This window comes from Lagenorhynchus albirostris, chromosome 8 (assembly GCF_949774975.1).
Source record: "Lagenorhynchus albirostris chromosome 8, mLagAlb1.1, whole genome shotgun sequence".
Taxonomy (NCBI): Eukaryota; Metazoa; Chordata; class Mammalia; order Artiodactyla; family Delphinidae; genus Lagenorhynchus; species Lagenorhynchus albirostris.
The window spans coordinates 103,663,279-103,682,828 of NC_083102.1; the positions used below are offsets into that span (position 1 = coordinate 103,663,279).

Below are 19,550 nucleotides of genomic sequence, written 5' to 3' on the forward strand. Positions count from 1 at the left end.
AATCCATAGAATTCAATTGCACTGGTAGTATTTTTGATCTATCAAGCTGATATGCTTCCCGGTGTATCCATCCTTCTCTGCAAAGCCAGGCCTGTGGCCTGTCCAGGGCGCCTACAGCACCTCGAGCTGGGTTTCCTCTCTGCCAGGCCATGGGGCCTCCTGAGACCCTCAGAGACAGCACAGTGAGGGGCCACGAGCCCAGGGCTCCCAGACCAGTGACTCTTCTGCCATTTGATTCATTTCTCTCTAAGCTTGTAACACAATCTGTGCACCTAAGGCTCAAGGGAACCTCATGTTTTCCACAAAGACATTAGGAAATTATGACAGATGACCAAAAAGGCTTTTCCTAAATAAAATCAAATTCAGAAAAATCAAATCTTCGCTACATCTCATAAGCTAGGCTCTGTCTATACCTAAGCCCAAAGAATGGCTCCAACCTAAGGGGGTGGAGAGGGGTGAGCCCGCTTAAGGGCCCATCTGAGTGCTCACAGGGGCTGGTCCTGGGGGGCCCGGGAGGGATGGGTCATGAGAAATGCACAGAGGGCACAGGTCAACCAGCCCAGCACAGCGAGACCCCCACCCACTGCCTGCCCGAGACCCGGTGTAGCCTTGCATGAATTCCACTGGCTTTTATGGACCCGCAACCAGCACTAACTCCACAGGAGAAGCCGTCTCATCTGAGTACAGGACAGAAAGCCATCATGAAGAATCCCAAACCATCTGATCACCAAAGGGAATCAATCTGCATCTTAGGACTAAATGGATCCACACTCTCTCTGTTTACGTCTTTCACTTTACGTTATCTCAGATCAGAGCCAAATGTTATCTCGAGATGCAATACACAGCGAAGCATCAGAGCACATGAGGAGAAAAAGCAAGCTTCCCTTGAAACCTGTGACAGCTGCAAGACTACAGACAGTCAGGGTCTCCCAATCATCCCACGTTCCAGGCAGGTGCCAACACTGATGAATGAAAACATGGCCTGAAAGCGCTTATTTGATCCACTTCATGAAAAAATCATTTTTAAAACCAGATTTCACATCTTATTTTGATGACTAAGCACAAAGAAGCAATTGATACTCTAGGTTAAAAAAAAAAACAAAAAACACCAAAAACCAGAAAGAAAAGAAAAAAACCCAGACTTTCAAGGGTCACTACAATCTTAGAAGCTTCCCCAGACTTCGAGAGGAAGGGGTTTCAAGGTCACGTGCTCCCTGGTAAGAGGAGGTCTTGGAAAGCTGGGAAGCACAGGGCACTCCTAGTGAGAGTTCAGCGGCCAAAAACATCCCTCCATCCCAGCCGTGGTGGCTCCCAGGCCTGTGCTCTGGTCCAGCTGCATCCCAGCGGGCAGGGGGCCCTCCTTCCCCCCAGCTGGGGAGGGAGGGGGAGCCAAGGCCAGGCAGCCTGTGCCCTCGGCGCTTACCTGGGTACAGTGTGCCTGGAAGGCCCATGCTTTGCAAGTAGTTGTGGCAGCGCTCTTTGTGTTCCTCTAAAGAGCTTCGCTGTTTATAGCTTCGGCCACAATATCCACATTTGTGAGGCTTACCAACTGCAGGAGACACAATGGAGTTCAAGACCCCGATTAAATAGCGGCCGTACGTGTCATGGGAAGGCATGCAATACACTTTTTACCAAAAAGGCAAAAAAAACTCTGCTCTTGAGAGCTAAAAGCATTATGGGCTCCGTCGAGTTGACTGAATTTAAAGATGTGAATGCCCAGGGGTTTCCTGATTGTACCAAGAACTCCTGTTACCTTTTTATCATTTTAACTTGTTCACTGCCTAACAAATTCTCTTCTACTTAAATCACAAAGTCTGAACTTTAACTGGAAGAAACAAACCACTGCAGTGTTATAACAGGGATGCCCGACAACAGGGCAGAGATGTGAGGAAGGCCTGAGCTGGCTGGATAATATACAGACTCAGCTCCAAAGTTGGCCTCTTGTCCATGGCCACACCGTGGGCCAGGTCTGGAGTGACAGTGGCGTCAGGTCTGATGCAACCAAAGTGAATTCAACTCCTAAACTAGTGCTAAACAAATACCTGTGGTCTGTAAGACACCACAGTGGATAAATAGACTTTAATGAAATAAGCATTTTGTTTCCAAAGTGTATTTTCTTGTTCTAACCTGGAAAAGCTCTGTTTTCTCCCCAAAGACCTTCAGGGATGGCATGGCTTCTAGATCAGCCCCGTCCCACAGAATTTACTATGAAGAAGGAAATGTTCTCCACCTGTTCTGTCCAATATGGCAGCCACCAGCCACGCGTGTCCACTGAGCATTCGAAGTATGGCTCACGCCACTAAGAACAGAAGTTTGAATTTCGTTTAACTAATTAAAATTTATACACCACATATGGCTCATGGCTACTGTATTGAGCAGTGCACTTCTATACAGAGTTTAGTTCTTCCTGAATTTTATTGAGTGGTATTTTAGGAAAAGAAGACTAGCACAAGTTCATATCATGCCTAAGTTTAAAGATTTTAATAGCATTTTAGGAGATAAAATGGATAAAGGATCTTCTATTATTTATACAATACAAATTTCCATCCTAAAGCCAGAACCTTTTAGTTCCTTCTCATATTGTTAGATTTCACATATTTGAGAGTATTATGTCAAAATCGATGCCATCCAAATAGGACTGTTTGGTGAAACGGCTTAACCAAATCTTGTATTGGTTAAATCTCTTCCTTAGGTGAACAGAAACTATGGTTTAAGAAGACTAGACGAAAACCAAAATTTGACTTCTGGAACATTTACTGGAGGGAAAAGGGAGCTTTTATTATCTGGAGAAAGTGTTGTATCCCTAACATCAGAGAAACGACATTGACGTATACAATGTTGCTAAAACCGCACGTTTTATTGAGTATGGCCTTTAGAAACTCATAGAATATAGATAACCCACTCAATGTCTTTTCCTGGAAAAGCTACAGCTTTAGCAAATTTCCATACATATAGCCTGGTGTCTGAATACCCATTTCTGTCTGCGTATATGATTGATTTTAATTCTGGAACATAAGAAGTTCATGAAAGCAACTGAACGAAAGTATATCTTGAAGTGTAGTCCACTGTTCTGCAGGAAAGAAGGTCTCTAGCCAAGCTTGCAATTTCCAAAGAAAGCAGAGAAGAAGGGAGGGGAACCCTTCCTCACCCTTCCAGACTACCCAAGCCCCTCTTATCAGTACGGGACAAATCCTATAGCTGGAACCTCAGGCCACCACCTGTTGCCAGGGAAAGCTACCAGGTTGATGGTGGTTTTTAGTGGAATGGGGCTGTGGCCATTTCACAACGGACTAGAACGTGACCATATTTGAATTTGCAGACAAAGGCTGAAGTCCTCACTTCATTCTAGTGAAATCATCTTGTAGAACCTAAGTCATTGTCTTTTTTTTTTTTGCAGGAGTTGTGTGTCGGTGGCACTTTCCGACGGCAGAATCACCAGCAGCCCTGGATCAATGATGGTTTTCTCACTACAGTTTTGTCTACTCGCTCATCAGTGGATCCCTAATAGAAATAAAGTGTCCAGAGTCTACCACTGTTATATATAATCAGCCACACTGAGCAGGATACCATCATGCCTCAAATGAAATAAGCAGGCATGGAGCCAGAATAAGTTAAAATACTGCACTAGATATTTCTAAATTCACCATAGAACTGATACGCAGGAGAGATTTCTGTTGCCAGTCAGAGTGACCCAGGGATGACGACAGTATGGTTGGTGTCAAGCTAGGGCTGAGTCTTTGTGTTTTCTACCAAAGGGGATATTGTGCATCCTACAACTCTAATGCAGTGTTACTGCTGTGATGATGTCAACCCGACTCCACATGAAGGCCACCTGTGAAGTTTCTCTGCCCTAGACCCCCTGGTAGGCTCTGTACACAGACGGTGTCACTGTCACATCGGAAGCCTACAGAGACCCTGCAAACCTCCATCTCGGGGGGACGACACATGTGCTCCTTATTAGCCACACGTGTAAGCACCTGCGAATGCTCACTGTCGCGGCGTCATCATCCCGCTTTGGGGGAGCCGCCTATCTTCCTGTCCCCTGCAGCAAGGTCCTCCCCAGCCCTCAGCAGGGCCCAAGCCCCACAGGCACCCCCGCCGACCTCTCGTGGAGAAGCCACTCCTCGGCTTCGTGTGGCTCCTTTCTCGGAAGATTCTGAGAAGCTCTCCCACGCCATCCCAGTGTTCTAAGAGCATTTGGGAGCCTCTGCCACGCTGACGGTCAGGAAGGAGGCCGGAACGAGGGGCGATGGCCGGACCGAGCATCTGAGAAGCAGAGCTGCCGGGACCCGCCCCCCACTGTCCCTGTGGCCTTGCGCTGACTCCCTGCAGGCACCACCCACCAGAGGAGGACCACCTCCCCACAACACTTGTAAATGCCCAGCACCTCCCTTTCCAGGACCACATGCTCACTGGGAACTTTTCCGAAGGTGAGCCTAGAAACTCGCCCTGTGGCTGGACCCAAGCCCTGCCTCCTCCTGGATGGACACCTCCCGCCCGAGACTGACTGTCCCCTCCCTGCACTCCTGCTGCCCCTCGGATGCTCGCACCACGGTACCCGGCACACGCTGGGGCTCTGCCGTCTCCTCCCCGGGGTGCTCAGTAAATGTGTGATGAGGAAGCGGCCCCAACCCTGGCATCAACTACACCCATCACCTCTGGGGAGCGGGGCCTGAGCGCAAGCCAACCTTCCCCAAGGACACGCATCCCCGCCCCCTGTGCTGCTGTCCTGGGGGCGTCGGGGGGAGCTGGTCTACAGCCTCTTCCTCTCCCACCGCAGGTCTGGACAGTCTGATCAGTGAGTTCCCTGAGGGCAGGGGCGAGGGCCCATCGCCTCCTGCTCTCGGGGCTGGAAGGGCGTGATGTCAAATACCCCTGCGGGTGGCGTGCTGGTACAGCACACATTCCCTCCCCTGTCTTCTGACCTGGAAGGTTACAGGGTCACTGGATCATGAAACACCAAGGAAGCTTCTCCGGGGACAGAAGATCCAGTCTAGACAGAGGTGGATCTGTGCTCTCAGGCTGGAGCGCTTCGAATATCCTGGGACATTCTCGCTTACCATGACCTTGCTGAGACCCTGATTACTCAGGACGCATTTACTAAAATCTCATAACAGCCCCAAACTGGCCTCTCCCACGGAGGCCTCGGCTGGCCTCTGGCGTGACCGTTGCACTTGGGCCCAGTCGGGAGCGCACCCTCAGGGAACAGGCAACACCCATCAGGACAGAATCACCTTATCTACCACCTTTGCAAAGAAAATTGGCCCCACGATGACTCCCGAAATGCTCGGCATGAAACAGTCGCGTGGGAGGCTTAACAGTTAACATTGAGAGACGTATTTGGAAACTTGGGGGTGTTAGCGGCACACTCAAGACAAGTACGAGCTGCCAAATCCTTTAAAAGAGAAACCCACTTACCTGACACAAGGGGACGAGGAGGCCTCTTTTGAAATACTCTACCTAAGATGAGACGTGTGCATGCGTGTGTGCGCGTGTGCACGCGTGTGTACGTTAAGGTTCCCCACCCATCCGAGCACGTGGGGGAGGGCACTGCTGTCTCCGTCAGGTGCAGCCGATGCCCGGGGGAGCGGTGTCCCGGGAGCAGGGCATCCCTGAGAGGATGCCAGGCAGTCCCCAAGCCAAGCCCCGCCTGCGCCCAGAGGACCTACCGGAGTGCGTCCTCAGGTGGCCGGTGAGGGCGTCCCGCCGGCGACATGCGTAGTTGCAGAGGTGGCACTTGAAGGGCTTCTCGCCCGAGTGAAGCTTGATGTGCCGGAGCAGGTTGCCCTTCTGCGTGAAGGAGGCCCCGCACTGGTTGCACTGGAAAGGCCGCTCTCCTGCGGGGACGAGAAAGGAGCCAGTGAGAGTGGGACCCAGCGCTGGGACGAGGGGAGGACGTGGCGAGAAAGTTGTTTCCCGAGGGCCCGGTGACTTCCACCGGCTGCAGGTTTGATGGAACGTGAGGCTTTCAGACTAAACCTGCCAGTTCCTTAACGCTTCACTGGTTGGGTCAATTTGATCTGAAAATCTAATTTTTTTCCCCTAAATCAGAACGGCACATCACAATGCAAATTCAAACTCATTTAAATAAAGCGGCGGCAACATTTTGTGATGAAGAGCCACTCTTCCTCATCAGCAGTTTTGGAATAAACCAATATCCAATTTTGCGTGTTGTGGCATTTGGTGGGGCTTTTAATGTGGCTTTTTTCAAAGGGTCTTTAAAATATGCCACTGAAGCAGCAAAATAAAAAGGAAACTCATTAAAAATGCATTTCAGGATCACAAGTTCATTTCAGCGTTACATTCTTATATTTAAATGAAAGGTACTTCATTATAACAGTTATAATAACTTCTTTTCATTTACATTTTCCCTGTATTTTCCCTTTCAATTTCTTCTCCATTACCTGTCTGTCCCTATGCAGGCAAATCAGGAAAGAGACAGAGTGTGAGGGTGGGAGAGAGAGAGAAAGATTGAATAAAATGAGAAGTTGAGAAACTGGAGGGAAGGTCTGCACCGTCCAGAGAAAAGTCCCGAATCTCCCCGCGATGCTGCCTCAAAATCTGACCTGCACTGAGGTTTCTGGCTTTTTGCTTTCCTCACAATCCTACAACCTTGAAGCTAGTATTGTTCTATCCATATTCATAGAAGACAGTTATATTTTCAGTACAAATATTCTAAGAGGTGCAATTTAGTTATCATTAGGAATTCTTTCAGGGGTGGCACTACTGGAGTGGTGACAAAAACAAAAACAACAAAAAAACACTGGACCCTCTGCTGTGTGTCAGCTCATGTCCCCAAACTCTGAATCCAACAAAGGATTGAACAGGCATCTGTGCTCAAGAAATATGCTATTGAGTAAGTCACAGGTCTCAGAATCTAAAATCGGTGAACATTTTTATTTAACTCTCAATTAAAAGAGGGATACATTTGCCGTGTTTAAGTAAGCATTAAAGCTCTTTTAAAAACAAATGCTTTTTTTTTTTCCTTTTTTTTTTTTTTTAAGAAGGAGAGCTCTGTATGACCACAATATCTGGTGTTGAGATACCATGAGAATGCACTTCCTATTAACAATTTTTTCTTCAGAAAGAAGAATGTGTTAAAATGTACAGTCGATTTTCCCAATTGGCTTACGTGATTTTGGTGAACAAGACAGCACTTAGCAAAAGCGATTAAGTAGAAGCATATCTGGGACTCTTAAAATCTACACCAGATTAAATTTAAAAGTCTATGTTGGCCTCTGAATTTCATGATTACCATCATTCTTAATTTTAAGTGGGCAGGACAGATGTGCTACTGGAAAAACTGCAACTAATTTACAATGATATTCAATCATAGACCATTTGGAAACTTGACACAAACCAGAATATATTCAGAATTCTCCCAAATCTAGATCTAGATTGGACCTGGCTGAGCAGAGGAAGTCCAGCAGGTGGGAAGGTGATTATAAAAGTAACTAACTACCTAAATCTCTGAGTTAGGAGGCCACACTGGATGAGATTAAAATAGCTGATAGTCAGGCAGCCCCGAGGAGCATCCAATAGAGATTGTTAATTACCTACTAGAAACACTTCTGAGCCTTCACACACACACACACACACACACACACACACACACACACACACACACACATGCGTGTGGCTGCCGTGCTTAACTCTAAGCAGACAAAAGAAGGAAGAAGAGTCCAGGGCGACCTCGCAGGGGAAAAGCCTCCACCCACTCGCTCTGGCAGGGGGACCCTCGGGCTGGCTGTTCTGGAAAGCTGGGTGGTCTCATGCCACGCAAATGCGTGTGACAAGGATGTGGGCCACTCTTGGTGACCAGCGTGCCTCAGTGTGACCCCACCCATTGTGAAGCGTCCCCTCTGTGCTGACGAGGCGCTTGCTGGGCTCCCCCCGAGCTCGGGCGTGCTGGAGGGAACACCGGCTTGGACCCTGCGGTCCAGCCAGCGTCTGTGCAGGACAGCCGGTCAGCAGAGTGAGAAAGGACAGATCCTTCCAGCCACGTGTCCCTTCTGCAGAACAGGGCAGGCAGGAAAGACAGGGGCCGTGCCTTGCAGAGTGCAATCTGTCTTCCAGTTTGAGTCATCGGCTCTCGTGTGTCCTGCTGGGCCTGGTGTCTTAATCCCGCTGGTAAGCTTTCCCGGAAATCTATCCGTTTCTGATTTGCTGTGCTGGCATGAACATGTATCACAGGGCCCGGGGACCGGAAGACAGCATTCCCTGAACTGACAACACGGAGCTCAACTCAAGGTGGTTTCCCTTTGGAGGTGTTAGCAGGAAAGGGATCAGGGCCCCGGAGCTAGACGACACAACATGGCCCACGATACCTGTGTACTGCTACTGGTGCTCGCTTGCCCCCCGCACGTATACGGCTGATGGGAGCCAAGTTAGACCAAGTTCCTCCAAGGCTGTATTCCCTTTTAGTTAATTGGGTTGAGGGCTTTCATATCATTAATTCAAAATTTAGTTTTTAATCCCAGGAACTCTATAATCTGCCATTTCAGAGACTCCCTGTAAGAAATGTCTGCGCTCCTTTTCATAACTTAATTGGGCAAAAAAGAAAGTCTCCACGGATGCCCACATCATGAAATTTCTGACCCTATATCTGAAGAAAGCGAATTAAAAAATACACTGAACTACAAGGCTTCGCTTGGGCTTATTGCAGCTGTGCCTTGGAACAGCACCCAGTGCGATGCCGTGTTTATAAAGCACGGAGACTCTGCCTTTCCGCCTTATAGACGGGAACAGAGTGGGCACAGGGCCGGACAGAATAACCATAATTCAGACACCTTTCCTGATGCTTCCTGTTAAAAATCCCATCATTCAGAATCAGATTACTGCACGTTCCTCTCCCACTACCCTCCCTCTGACTCCCCCGTGAGCCCTCAGAGGTTGGCGGGAAAGTGTTACTACGACGCTTGAGTTTAAAAAAATGAAACTGAACAGCAAAACTGGGGAAGTGAAACGGTGTCATCAATGGACGACTCACACAAGGGCAGCCCTGGCCCCGCTCGGAGGCGGTGACGTGGGAGATTGCCCTGGACAGCTGCAGTCCTCCAGAAGGAAACCCCAGTGCGCCCATCCGACTCGGTGACGGCAGGTGCAAGTCCTGGCTTCTGGGGGGACATTAGGTGGAGCCCAGGCTCCCCGACGAAGGGCCCCCTGAAATGGCACTGTTTCCGGTCCACTGGCAGCTGCATGTCCCACCATCTACAGATGCTCCCAGTGTCCTCTGGGTCTGGACCAGAGTCTGCATTTTCAAAGGACACCCCAGTGATTTATGGGGACTTGACGTGTTAGAGAATTCAGGATGGGGTCGGTGATTAGCAAAGCATGTCTTTCTGATACATTCCACTCCGATTCCAGGAAAGTGGAAACCTTCTAGCATGTCTATTTATTCAAACCTAGTTTGGCCAAACTATTTCTATATCGACCTGTGACTATATTTATGCAAAGTGGAAAAGCATTATGAAAACAAATCAGGAGTTCCTTGTTTCGTTTTTGTTTTTTTTTAAAATAAAAGTCAAAGCAGGAACCATAAAACTGATGGTCTCTATGTCCCTCTTTCTGGAATGAACTTGTTCTGTAAGCGAAAGACTCTGCGTGTTGGCACCTACTTGGCCCGTGGCCACTATTCGTGGGCAGAAGTGGGCAGCAAACAGCCGGTCTACTCTGCAGGTCTATGCTTGGCGGGTTCATTCATTAAATGCAATTATTCTTTTTATCAGGGCAGGCAGTCATTATATTTTGGCCATTTAGGATGCCAGCATTTCATTCAGTTATCAAATATTTATTGAACTTTCACTGTATAGTCAGGTTTTACATGAATTAGCAGGAAAGTAATTCATGTGCGAGGTCTATTTCTCCATCAGGAATGAATTGCTATGGGTCCCGGTGTATCCTGTGAAGGGTCTATCATCACGTAACCTACCTTCACATTAATTTCCACCTCATTACAAAGTGGGGAGCCTGTCTACTCTCCTGTGAGCTTCCCTTGGGGCTGGATGTGGCGTGGACATTCCACCGGATAATTGGAGGATTAAGAGGCACATTAGGAAAAACAAAGTCTGCTAAACTGTAGAAGTTAAGTTTTTACCGAAAACGAATGTTGACTGAAAATAAACATACTTTACGGTTTTCCAGTTGTATGACAAACAGAAATTATTTTGGGAACTGCCTGATTCAAATACAAAAATGACAACTCCACAAAGGTCCGCATTTCCTGACAACCCAGCTGTTTTGCTCCCTGAATTTTCTGAGTTCCTGCTTCAGTTTTGATAATCAGATAAGCGTTTGGCCCCTGGGGAAAATCGCATGAGGCTGTGATGCTCTTCCTTACTTCCCTGAGCTAGCTGACAAAACCCACCCTGCTTCTTCAGCCTGCTTCTATCGGTTTGTTTTTCTCCTCTTGTGGAGAACAGGGGCAGACGCTGGCTTTATGATGACCTAAGATGCCACCCACCGGGACAGCAACGGCTCACGGTATGTTTTATGTTCAAACTTTCAGTGACCACTGGAGTTGGCACATTTATTGTGTTGTTTCCACCTTTCAGGCAGAAGAGTAAAGTTTCTGTTTAATTCAAAAGACACCTTATGCATGCAGTTTAGGTAAGATGTTACCTGTTAACATTTTATTTTGAAGACTGTCTAGTGCCACTTGTGGTGACAGTCCTGGTGGGGACACCCGTGACTGGTCACCCACCAGGACCGTGCACCCTGGGGGATGTGGACGGTGCAGAATGGAAACCCTATTCCTCCGGCCCTCAATGTGAGAACATGTCAGGAGCCTGGGTGCAGCCGTCAGACACAAGATTGTCTGCATCCCTTCATTTCTGGACACAGAATACTGTTCTCTACTGCCAAAGCCTCCACTGCCCCGTCCACTAGGACAGGGGTTTGGGTATTAAATTCTTTACCAATTTGAGATAGAAACTAGTGGCAACCAAAGCATCTTGGTGGGAGTGTCACCTGCTGGAGGATAAGCCATCTGAAAACAGAACTCTTTCTGAAAGACTAAATTTTGCTGCTAGTCAATCATTCAACGAATGTTTCTAAAAATCAAGCCTTGTCAGTTTGGATACCCCCAACATGCACATTTGACTCATGGGTTTCTTAGTGGAAAACTGGAGGAGTAGATTTCAGGGTATCAATCTCCTCTTATCTTGCTTTGTCTTGTTTTTTGAAGGGTGAACCACCTGACAGCCCCACCGCCAATATTTAGAGAATGTGCTCTCAGGCCCTTGTCAGAACTTGCATGCCGGTTACCTTTTCCTTTTTGTTTACGGCTTTAATATATAGGATCGAATTGGTGCATGTTCCGAAGTCCTTTTCTGAATATCGCTCCCGAATAGGGAGGCTACGCCTCGCTCAGGACACTCAGCCGGGAAGGGCCTTGTCCTCTGCAACACCCCGTGGGCCCCTCCAGGCCGCCAAAGGAGGAACCACGCCAGGCCTTACCAGTGTGGCTTCTTTTGTGCACCGTGAGCACATTGGGGCCGATGCAAATTATCCCACAGACATCACACTTTAGTTTGCCGTTAGGAAGTCGAATGCCCCCAGCTCCTGACAAAGCTCTGCTGCCTTGGACACCGTGGGAGCCATTCATTTTCTCTCCGGAGGCATCGAGCATCCGTAAGTCCTCCGCACACTCTTCCCCATTCACTTCACAGGCACGCCCATTCTCTTCATCACTCTGAGTCTCTACTTTAACATTACCAGCTGAAAGAGACAATACAACACAGGGGGCCGTTCAGTGTCATCGCAAAAACAGAACAGAAGAGCACAGCAGCACAGACAACCTGGAGGGAGCGACACCTTCTAAACACAGGTTCCTGGCAGCTGACACCAGGGGACAGTGGCCCGGGCTCTGGACCCACTGGCCCACAGGGGACTGTGATATATGGCAACAAGCATCACAGGTTTGGGACCCTCGTCTGCCCCCTCTGTAGGTCCGAAGGGCAGACGGAGGAAATGCATGGAATTTATAAATTCTCGCTTTAGACTGGGTGTGTGGGGGGGGACCTCTATGCAGGGTAAGGTCACTGGGTCCACTGTGACAGCCTGGGTCCCTCTGAAGGGACCTGAGGCCAAGTCCAACACCCTGGGAGCCAGAAGACCCCTCACGCCAGAAGGTGAGTATTGATCACGTAGCCCCCCCGCCCCCGCCCGGTGTGGGACCTTGTTTGGCAAAACCCCCTAAGAAGCGCTTATCTAGCCTGAAAAAGTCCCCTTAAGCATAAGGAAAAGCATAAACTACCTTTCCTTCATTCATGTATGAATAAACATGGAGACAAAACTCAGCAAACGCGCGCTCAGATTTCTGACCAAAGATTCCTGAAAGGGTTCTGTTTGTTTGTTTCTTTGGCACGTGATCACTCTAAACCCTTCTTATTCCATGATGAAAATAAAACCTGCGTCCTAAAGGAGTGCCACGATTTCTCAGGTTTCTTCCAGTTGCTGAAGGGTTGACCAGCATGATGGTGAACGTAACAGATCTGCACTAGCTTTTCAGAAAGTAAGACTCGTGTGTGCATGGGGGTGAAGGGCTCCTGGTAATAGTACAATAACCACTGTCTACTCTGCATTTAGAGTCATTATTTCTGTCATTCACGGATTTTTCTCGGTAAAGAAAATAGTCATTTGGTTTGCATTCTTCTGAAACACCAACTGACGATGGATGGCTGAATCCAATATTGTAATGACCGGGAGAAACTGCAGTTACACTGAAAGGCCTCACGTTCATCACAGTCTCTAGAGATGAATAAGAGGAAGTAGGTAAATTCTGCCCAGGAAAATAATCAATGAGATCGACAGTAACCACGGCTACAAAATCTTTGATCAACACTGTAAATCAGTGGTTCTCCAAGTGTGGTCCCTGGACCAGCAGTACTGGCATCTCCTGAGAACTTGTTGGAAGAGCAGACTCTTGGGTCCACCCTAACCCGCTGAACTAGAAAGTCTAGGCGGTGGGCCCTGCCCTGGGCGTTCTTCACGTGAGCCTCCAAGGGATTCCCACGTACACTCGAGTCTGAGAACAACTGTGCTAGTAACACTCCAAGTTTGTTTGACTCAACACATTTCTCGTGATTTGGAAGCCCAGAGCCCAGACTCTGAAATCAAAAGTCCTGGTTTGGAATCTCAGCTCCACTCTTCATAAGCTCTGAGATCTTGGGCAATCTTCATCTGTCAAAATGGGAACTACCCACACTAGCCCAGCAGGGGCTTTGAGAGGATTTAGTGGGTAAAGAGATGTAAAGTGAACTTAGGCCAGTGGCTGGCCTGGCAAATGAAAGCACGTTCCCATAGAGCCGTCCCCTTGAGGGGGCTCCCCAGGAATGTTCACGGCACGGACCGCGTGCCAGGCACTTTAACTGCCCTGTAATGGGTAACCCTCACAACGGCCCTATAAGTGAGGTGCTGTTACCCTATTTTACAGTTGAAGACGTCCAGGCACAGAGAAGTCGAGCAACTTGCCTGAGGTCACACAGCTGGGAGATACTGCAGGCAGCCTGGCCCCAGGGCCCATGCTCCTAACCGCCACACTGCCCAGGTTGCCCATCAGATCTTTGGAGAGAAGACTTGCAGACAAATAAGCAAATGGAACGAATGAGCTGGGACACGGGCCACACCCCCACTGTGGACTTGGAGACCCCAGAAGTGAGGGGATATCTCTTCCCATCACATCCTGGCATCACAGAAGACTGTCCCGAGGACTCAGTAAGTGGGGGTGTCCAGGTGAGCCCCCCTACTAGATCCCGAAGAGCAGGGACTTGGGAGCATTCTGCATCTCAGCGGCCTCCTGCTGACCTCTCCCAGCCTCCGGAGACAGGGAACCAAGCCCTCCGGCGTGGCGAGCTCAGGAGACGAGACAGGTAAGGAGGGTAGCTGTACCAGCATGTGCAGGAGCTTCACCCCGAGCCCTCTGGAATCACGTGCTCAAAGCTAACTCACTAGGGCCTCCTTGCCCGCCGGGTTCTGCTCCGGAATGCTCAAAGCCCTCTGCACTCCTTCACCGGGGTTATTTTTAATCATCTGTCTCATGGCTTTTGAAAATGAGATGGCGCCAGTTCAGAGCACAGCGGGGCAAATGACTGTAGGTGTGGCAGGTTCTCCAGTGCCCGGAGGTGGGACCCAGGGTGCAGGCCAAGGACCCTGTGGACGGAGGAGGGGAACCAGGCAGATGAACAAGCGTTGGCATGATTCCCTTCGCCCATCTTCCTGCACTCAGCTCCAGGTCGTAAGTTTAGAGGCAACCAGCTCAATGGGACCGACTCTTGCTTTCTCCAAAGCACACCTCAGTATAGGACTTATTGACAATTGCCCCAAACTCCCACCTGTTCTGCATTAAGAAGACAGGTGTTTGTGTGACCGTCTGGTGGCCCTGTGGCTTGTGTCGATGACGAAGTGCGGGCCCTTCCTGGTGAGCAACAGGGGAGCTTCGGGTGACCTGAGGTTTCTGCCATCAGGACACACGTCCCAGTCCCGCGGGCAGCCTGCTGGCAGAGCAGGTAAAGCGCGTCAGGAGTGAACGGGATGAGGACAGCGGGAGTGAAAATTGAGGGACGGATGTCACCTTAAATATCGCAGACGCCCTCAAGCCAGAAGCCTTGACGCCAGTCACTCATCCGACAGCAGTTCGTGAAGGCAGGCCAGCTGCCATGTGACAGCTTCTCTGAGGACCCTGTTCACAGAGCCGAAAACCAGAGGCTGAAGAGAGCTTATTTTAAATTGCCCTCCGATCACGGTGGGTCCCCTCGTACGACTTTAGGTAGATATGTTTGGTGCCAGAAGAGACCAAACTCGAAGAAGAAAATCCAGTATCCTGTGATGTTCTGGTTTTCGGAAAAAAGGTAGGCAGACCCCCAGACTGGGGGTCCCTGCATCACAGTGGCAAGGTCAAGGCAGCGTAAATAATGGGAACCGGACAGAGCGAGCGCTCCAGGTAAGCAAAGGGTAGACGCACTGAGTCCCGGAGGCCAGATGCCGGGGATGCAGAGCCGGACGCATGCTAGAGCTCTGGGGGCGAATTTGAGGCCAGACCGTGACAGGAAAGATCTGTGGCAAGTAAGAGGGGAGAAAGGGGGCCTGAGGGGGCTGGGAGTGGAGGTGAGAACCAGCGGGCAACACGTCAGCAGGGGCTCAGCAGGTTCAAGCACGTGTGCATTTTCTCTCAGTGTTGGGGGAAGGTTCCCATCTCTTCGTGGACAAATGCAGGCTGGGTGCTGGTTGCACGGAAGAGGGGCAGAGATGCCCCCCACCCCTGCGTCTGTGAAAACGGGGCCTCTCGTCTGATCGGGAGGCGAATACAGGCGACATGCATCTTATTTTTGTAGATGATGGAAATCAGGCCACGGAACTGTCTTAAAACATGGCAAACACAGACCAGATCTCAAAGGTCAAAGTCTAACAGACATCCATCACTTAAGGTAGAACACACATTTTAGAAACACAAGCTCGGACAGGGGTGTCGCTTCACCACCTCGGGAAATGGGAAAATGGCTTCGGGGCTTTTAGGTCATGAGGAGCTTGATTCGTGACGAGCCCTGAGCAAAGGACAGCAGAGGCTGCGGTCTTGGGGGCCTCTGTTATTGACATCTAGAGTCCCCTGAGCCAGCCAGGCTGGACGCCTCCTTTACATGGGGGAGGGCAGCCCGGAGAGGGTCAGAAGGAAGGAGGTCGGGGGACACTGAAGCCCATTCCTAGGGGACATCGCGGGGCCTGGACATGCTCGGCTCAGAGACACAAGCCTCCGGCTGAGATCAGAGATGCCACCACCCACCCTGAGCTCCTGAACGAGGGGAAGCAGAAAGAGCGGCAAAGTGGGGATCGGAGGTCCCTCCACGGGGGGCATCCGCCCTGGGAAGCCTCGGAGCAGCCCGAGGGCAGAGGGCAATAGCCGGGGCTCTCGCTGCCAGGCTCCCAGGCAAGGCGCCAGAGGGGCGGGCGCTGGTGCGGGAAGTCCCTCGGGGGTCTGAGTGCTGGTGGGCCCGCGATTCTGAACTCCACCCGCCGAGAGCCAGCGGCACCAGCCTTTGCTCCAACCAGTGAAGGAGGAGACTGGGAACAGGTGCTGGGAGCGTATGCAAGCTGTCCATCTCCTGCAGGTTCACATGCAAGCAGCCCGGAGCCCACCCAAAGGGACAAGCAGGGTTCCTGCATCGTCTCTTGAGAACGCCACAGGACCAGCCCCGTCGTTTTCTTTCTTCAGACCCGCCCGTCATCAATTCCAGGAAATGGTCCGTCCTCCCTAGCCTGCATTTAGTGTACGGGGGTCCACCCCACGGAGGCTGTCTCTACGTCCCTCCCCTCCTCGGGATTCCTAAACCACTTCTTTGGCTCCGTTTCCTTGGACCCCAAACTGCTCAGCCGCAGTCTTGCTTCTGTGACATGTTAGACTCTCCTTGAGTACAGGGATTATACTTACAAATACCTTCTGACTCCATCCTCCCACCACTTAGAAAAATGTCAAACTCAGTAAGGTGCTGAATGGAAGTGATTAAAGCTAGAACATGAAATGGAGACTTCTGTGTCTCTTGACCCCAGAACACTCTGGCTCAGGCCTAGCCTTGCAGCCCTTCCACTGACGCCCAGGAGCTCATGGACGGGACCCCAATGTCATTATTTAATAAATGTGGCTGCATGAAGAGTGGATGCCTTCAAATCCTGAGGCAAAAGCCACTTTCCTTCCCCGATGCAATTGAAAATTCGGGAAAATGAAAGTTTCGTTGTTATATATTTCAGAGGCCTTCTATGTGTTTAGTAACAGGGGAGATCCGGTTGACCCTGGACCCCTGAACCTTAGCACTTAGACAAGTTTAGCAATGAGAGAATCCAGGGAACTCGGGGTCATCGGGGCCTTAGTCTCCTGCCAAGCATCGTGCGGCCTCGTGAATGATCAAATCATTTTAATGCACAGGAATAATGCACACTGGCAGCCCCGCCTCACAAAGGGATTCTGTTTCCCTTTTGTCTTCTTCCTTTCGAATGTGTCTTTATATTTCCTGGTGAGGTAAATGGTACTCTGACAGCATTTTTCCATTGAAAAGATATCCCCAAGCTGTCCCTGTGAGTTTAAGCCAGGGAAGCTCAAAGTGCTCAATATTTTAAATGAAGAAACAGGAGACAGAAGTGTTCCTGCAACTGACGACTAGTAAAAATCAAATGGAATAAAAATATTTAAGAGATATCTTGAATGAGGGTAATTAAACGAAAATTTTAGATGCAGAGAAAACGTGTAGAAGTTTTTGCGCTGCCTCTAAAGGATTTATGAAAACTTTCAAGCATTTTTAAGGTCACTGAAACCATTTATTATAACTTATATCATTTAAAATGCAGGTGTTTTTTTTTCCCTTGCAAAGATGCATGGTTAGGAATACGTTTATCCTTATTTTATGTTTTAGGTTTTAAATGGAATGAAATCAGGGAGAGACACAAGAGGAAGATTATGGAAAAAAGAATGAGTTACAAGCATATTTACATTTTCCTCAGGTAACAAGGGACACAAACTGAGGTACAGGGGGTCGAACAGTTTATGTTTTTAATTTTCAAGAAGGAAAAAAAGAGAGATGAGTGAGGAGGACAATTTTCCACTATGACCACTAGGTGGTGATGTTGGCCCAGAACAGTTGGGTTGCTGTTTGGGTGGAGACTTCATCAAGGTCAACAGCCATTTAGTTACAACTTGGGTACTTGGGAGCGGGTGGGGAAGGAGGAGAGAAAGAGATACTAATACCTTGTGAACCCAACTGTATAAATATATAGACAGGAAGTGTATCGAAACATGTATCATCTGTCTTACAGTATCTCCAAGTATTGTAGAGGTAGCGATTTTTTACCTACTGAAGTCTTCACCAAAGGATCTGCTCCAATATTACAATATGCTCGGGCCTAAACCTTTCTCAGATTTCATGAAAACACATCTGAGAATGCATTATCTTACTCTTAAGTGCTTTTGACTTTTTAATATTTCAACCATGTGATTGCTCATCTCGAAATCAGTTATCTGTCCTAGTGTAACCTTTTATATAACAATAGCAGCACACATATACATATATACGCACATATACACGTTTATATATATATGCATATCGATCTCACAGAAATAAATTTCAAGCTGTTAAAGTTAATTCAAAGGAACATTAGTAAGAGAAAGATCTCTACAACTTTTTTAAACATCTTTATAGGAGTATAATTGCTTTACAGTGTTGTGTTAGTTTCTGCGGTATAACAAAGTGAATCAGCTGTACATATACATACGTCCCCATATCTCTTCCCTCTTGCGTCTCCCTCCCACCCTCCCTATCCCACCCCCTAGGTGGTCACAGAGCACCGAGCTGATCTCCCTGTGCTATGGGCTGCTTCCCACTAGCTATCAATTTTACGTTTGGTGGTGTCTATATGTCCATGCCACTCTCTCACTTCGTCCCAGCTTACCCTCCCCCCTCCCCGCGTCCTCAAGTCCGTTCTCTATACTGGAAAAGCAGTCAATGTAGGTTATGAGAAAAGAGATATCCTTAGGTTGATACTGCTAAACCCTTTAGGTACCAAAGAGTTTTTGATAGCTGGGATGTCAGAAACCTATCTTTAACAGCTACTGACACCTTTTAGACTACAGCCTGTGTTAATAAGTGTTACAGTATTAACAAGCATGGCCTGTCTTCTGATGTTGCTTTAATATTAGATAATTTATTAATACAGGCTCTGAAGACTTAAGTCCTAAGGGGGCAACCAACTTGTACCACTTTGAATATTCAGCTCTCTGGACATTTTTATAAAGCACTTGCCAGTCCTTAACATACTCCCTCAGGGGTGTTGCCCAAACACACTTATCTCTCGATTCATAAAAAAGATAAATGAAATTAACATCTGTGTTTGGTCTGACAGCTCAGATCAGGAGCTTCCCGCACGCAAAAGCACTCAGTGTGCTGCTCAGGAAGCGAGGACCACGGACTAACGGCCTTGAAGCCCCGCGATTTTTCTCCTCTCGGTTCTGAAATTAATACTTCAGAGCAACAGAAGGACAGTATGTATCCTTCTCCGTCCTACAAAACTGTAAAAAGTATCTTGAAAGTATGTTGGGTTATTTAACGGTGACAGAAAGTCTGGCCTTTATCGTCATACTCAACAAAGAGGAGATACTCGTAACGTTCGTAACAAGGCTGTTTAACAGCATTAGGAGGGTAACAATTCTGTCGATACTATTGTTACTTCTACCCTTACTATTACTGCATTGCCACCAGAAAAGGCATGCTCCATAGTATATCCAACAGTCTAAAACCAGGCATACATACCTCAGTGTGTAAGAGATGTTCTCGATGACAGATGTTTAATAAACAGCGTGATAGGTATTTAATTTATCTTAAGGAAGGTGATGAAAAAAGATGCATTCACAACATTTACACTATGGGAACTGAGTATGAAATGAATACACGTTATCATTTTCTAGAAGCAAAGTGTATACTTACGAGAGAAAGAATTGGGAATTATTGCATGAAAATCCCTAAAGCCGTCAACCCCATAAGCAACTGCAATAGAGAAGGCAAAAAGAAAGC

At 48.5% G+C, this 19,550-nt stretch overlaps 1 protein-coding gene across 3 annotated transcripts in view; it reads right to left on the reverse strand.

Annotated features, from left to right (window-relative positions):
* The window catches only part of IKZF1 (IKAROS family zinc finger 1), an 87,747-nt gene that overhangs the window by 9,106 nt on the left and 59,091 nt on the right, over positions 1–19,550 (reverse strand). Inside the window, exons 4-7 of one of the 3 annotated variants that reach the window (XM_060156234.1) lie at positions 19,464–19,523; positions 11,458–11,718; positions 5,670–5,837; positions 1,424–1,549 (exon numbers count right to left, since the gene is read on the reverse strand). In XM_060156234.1, coding sequence (XP_060012217.1) covers positions 1,424–1,549; positions 5,670–5,837; positions 11,458–11,718; positions 19,464–19,523 — 615 coding nt within the window. The remainder of the gene's footprint in view (positions 1–1,423; positions 1,550–5,669; positions 5,838–11,457; positions 11,719–19,463; positions 19,524–19,550) is intronic. The other 2 variants (XM_060156235.1, XM_060156236.1) reach the window with 2 other exon arrangements.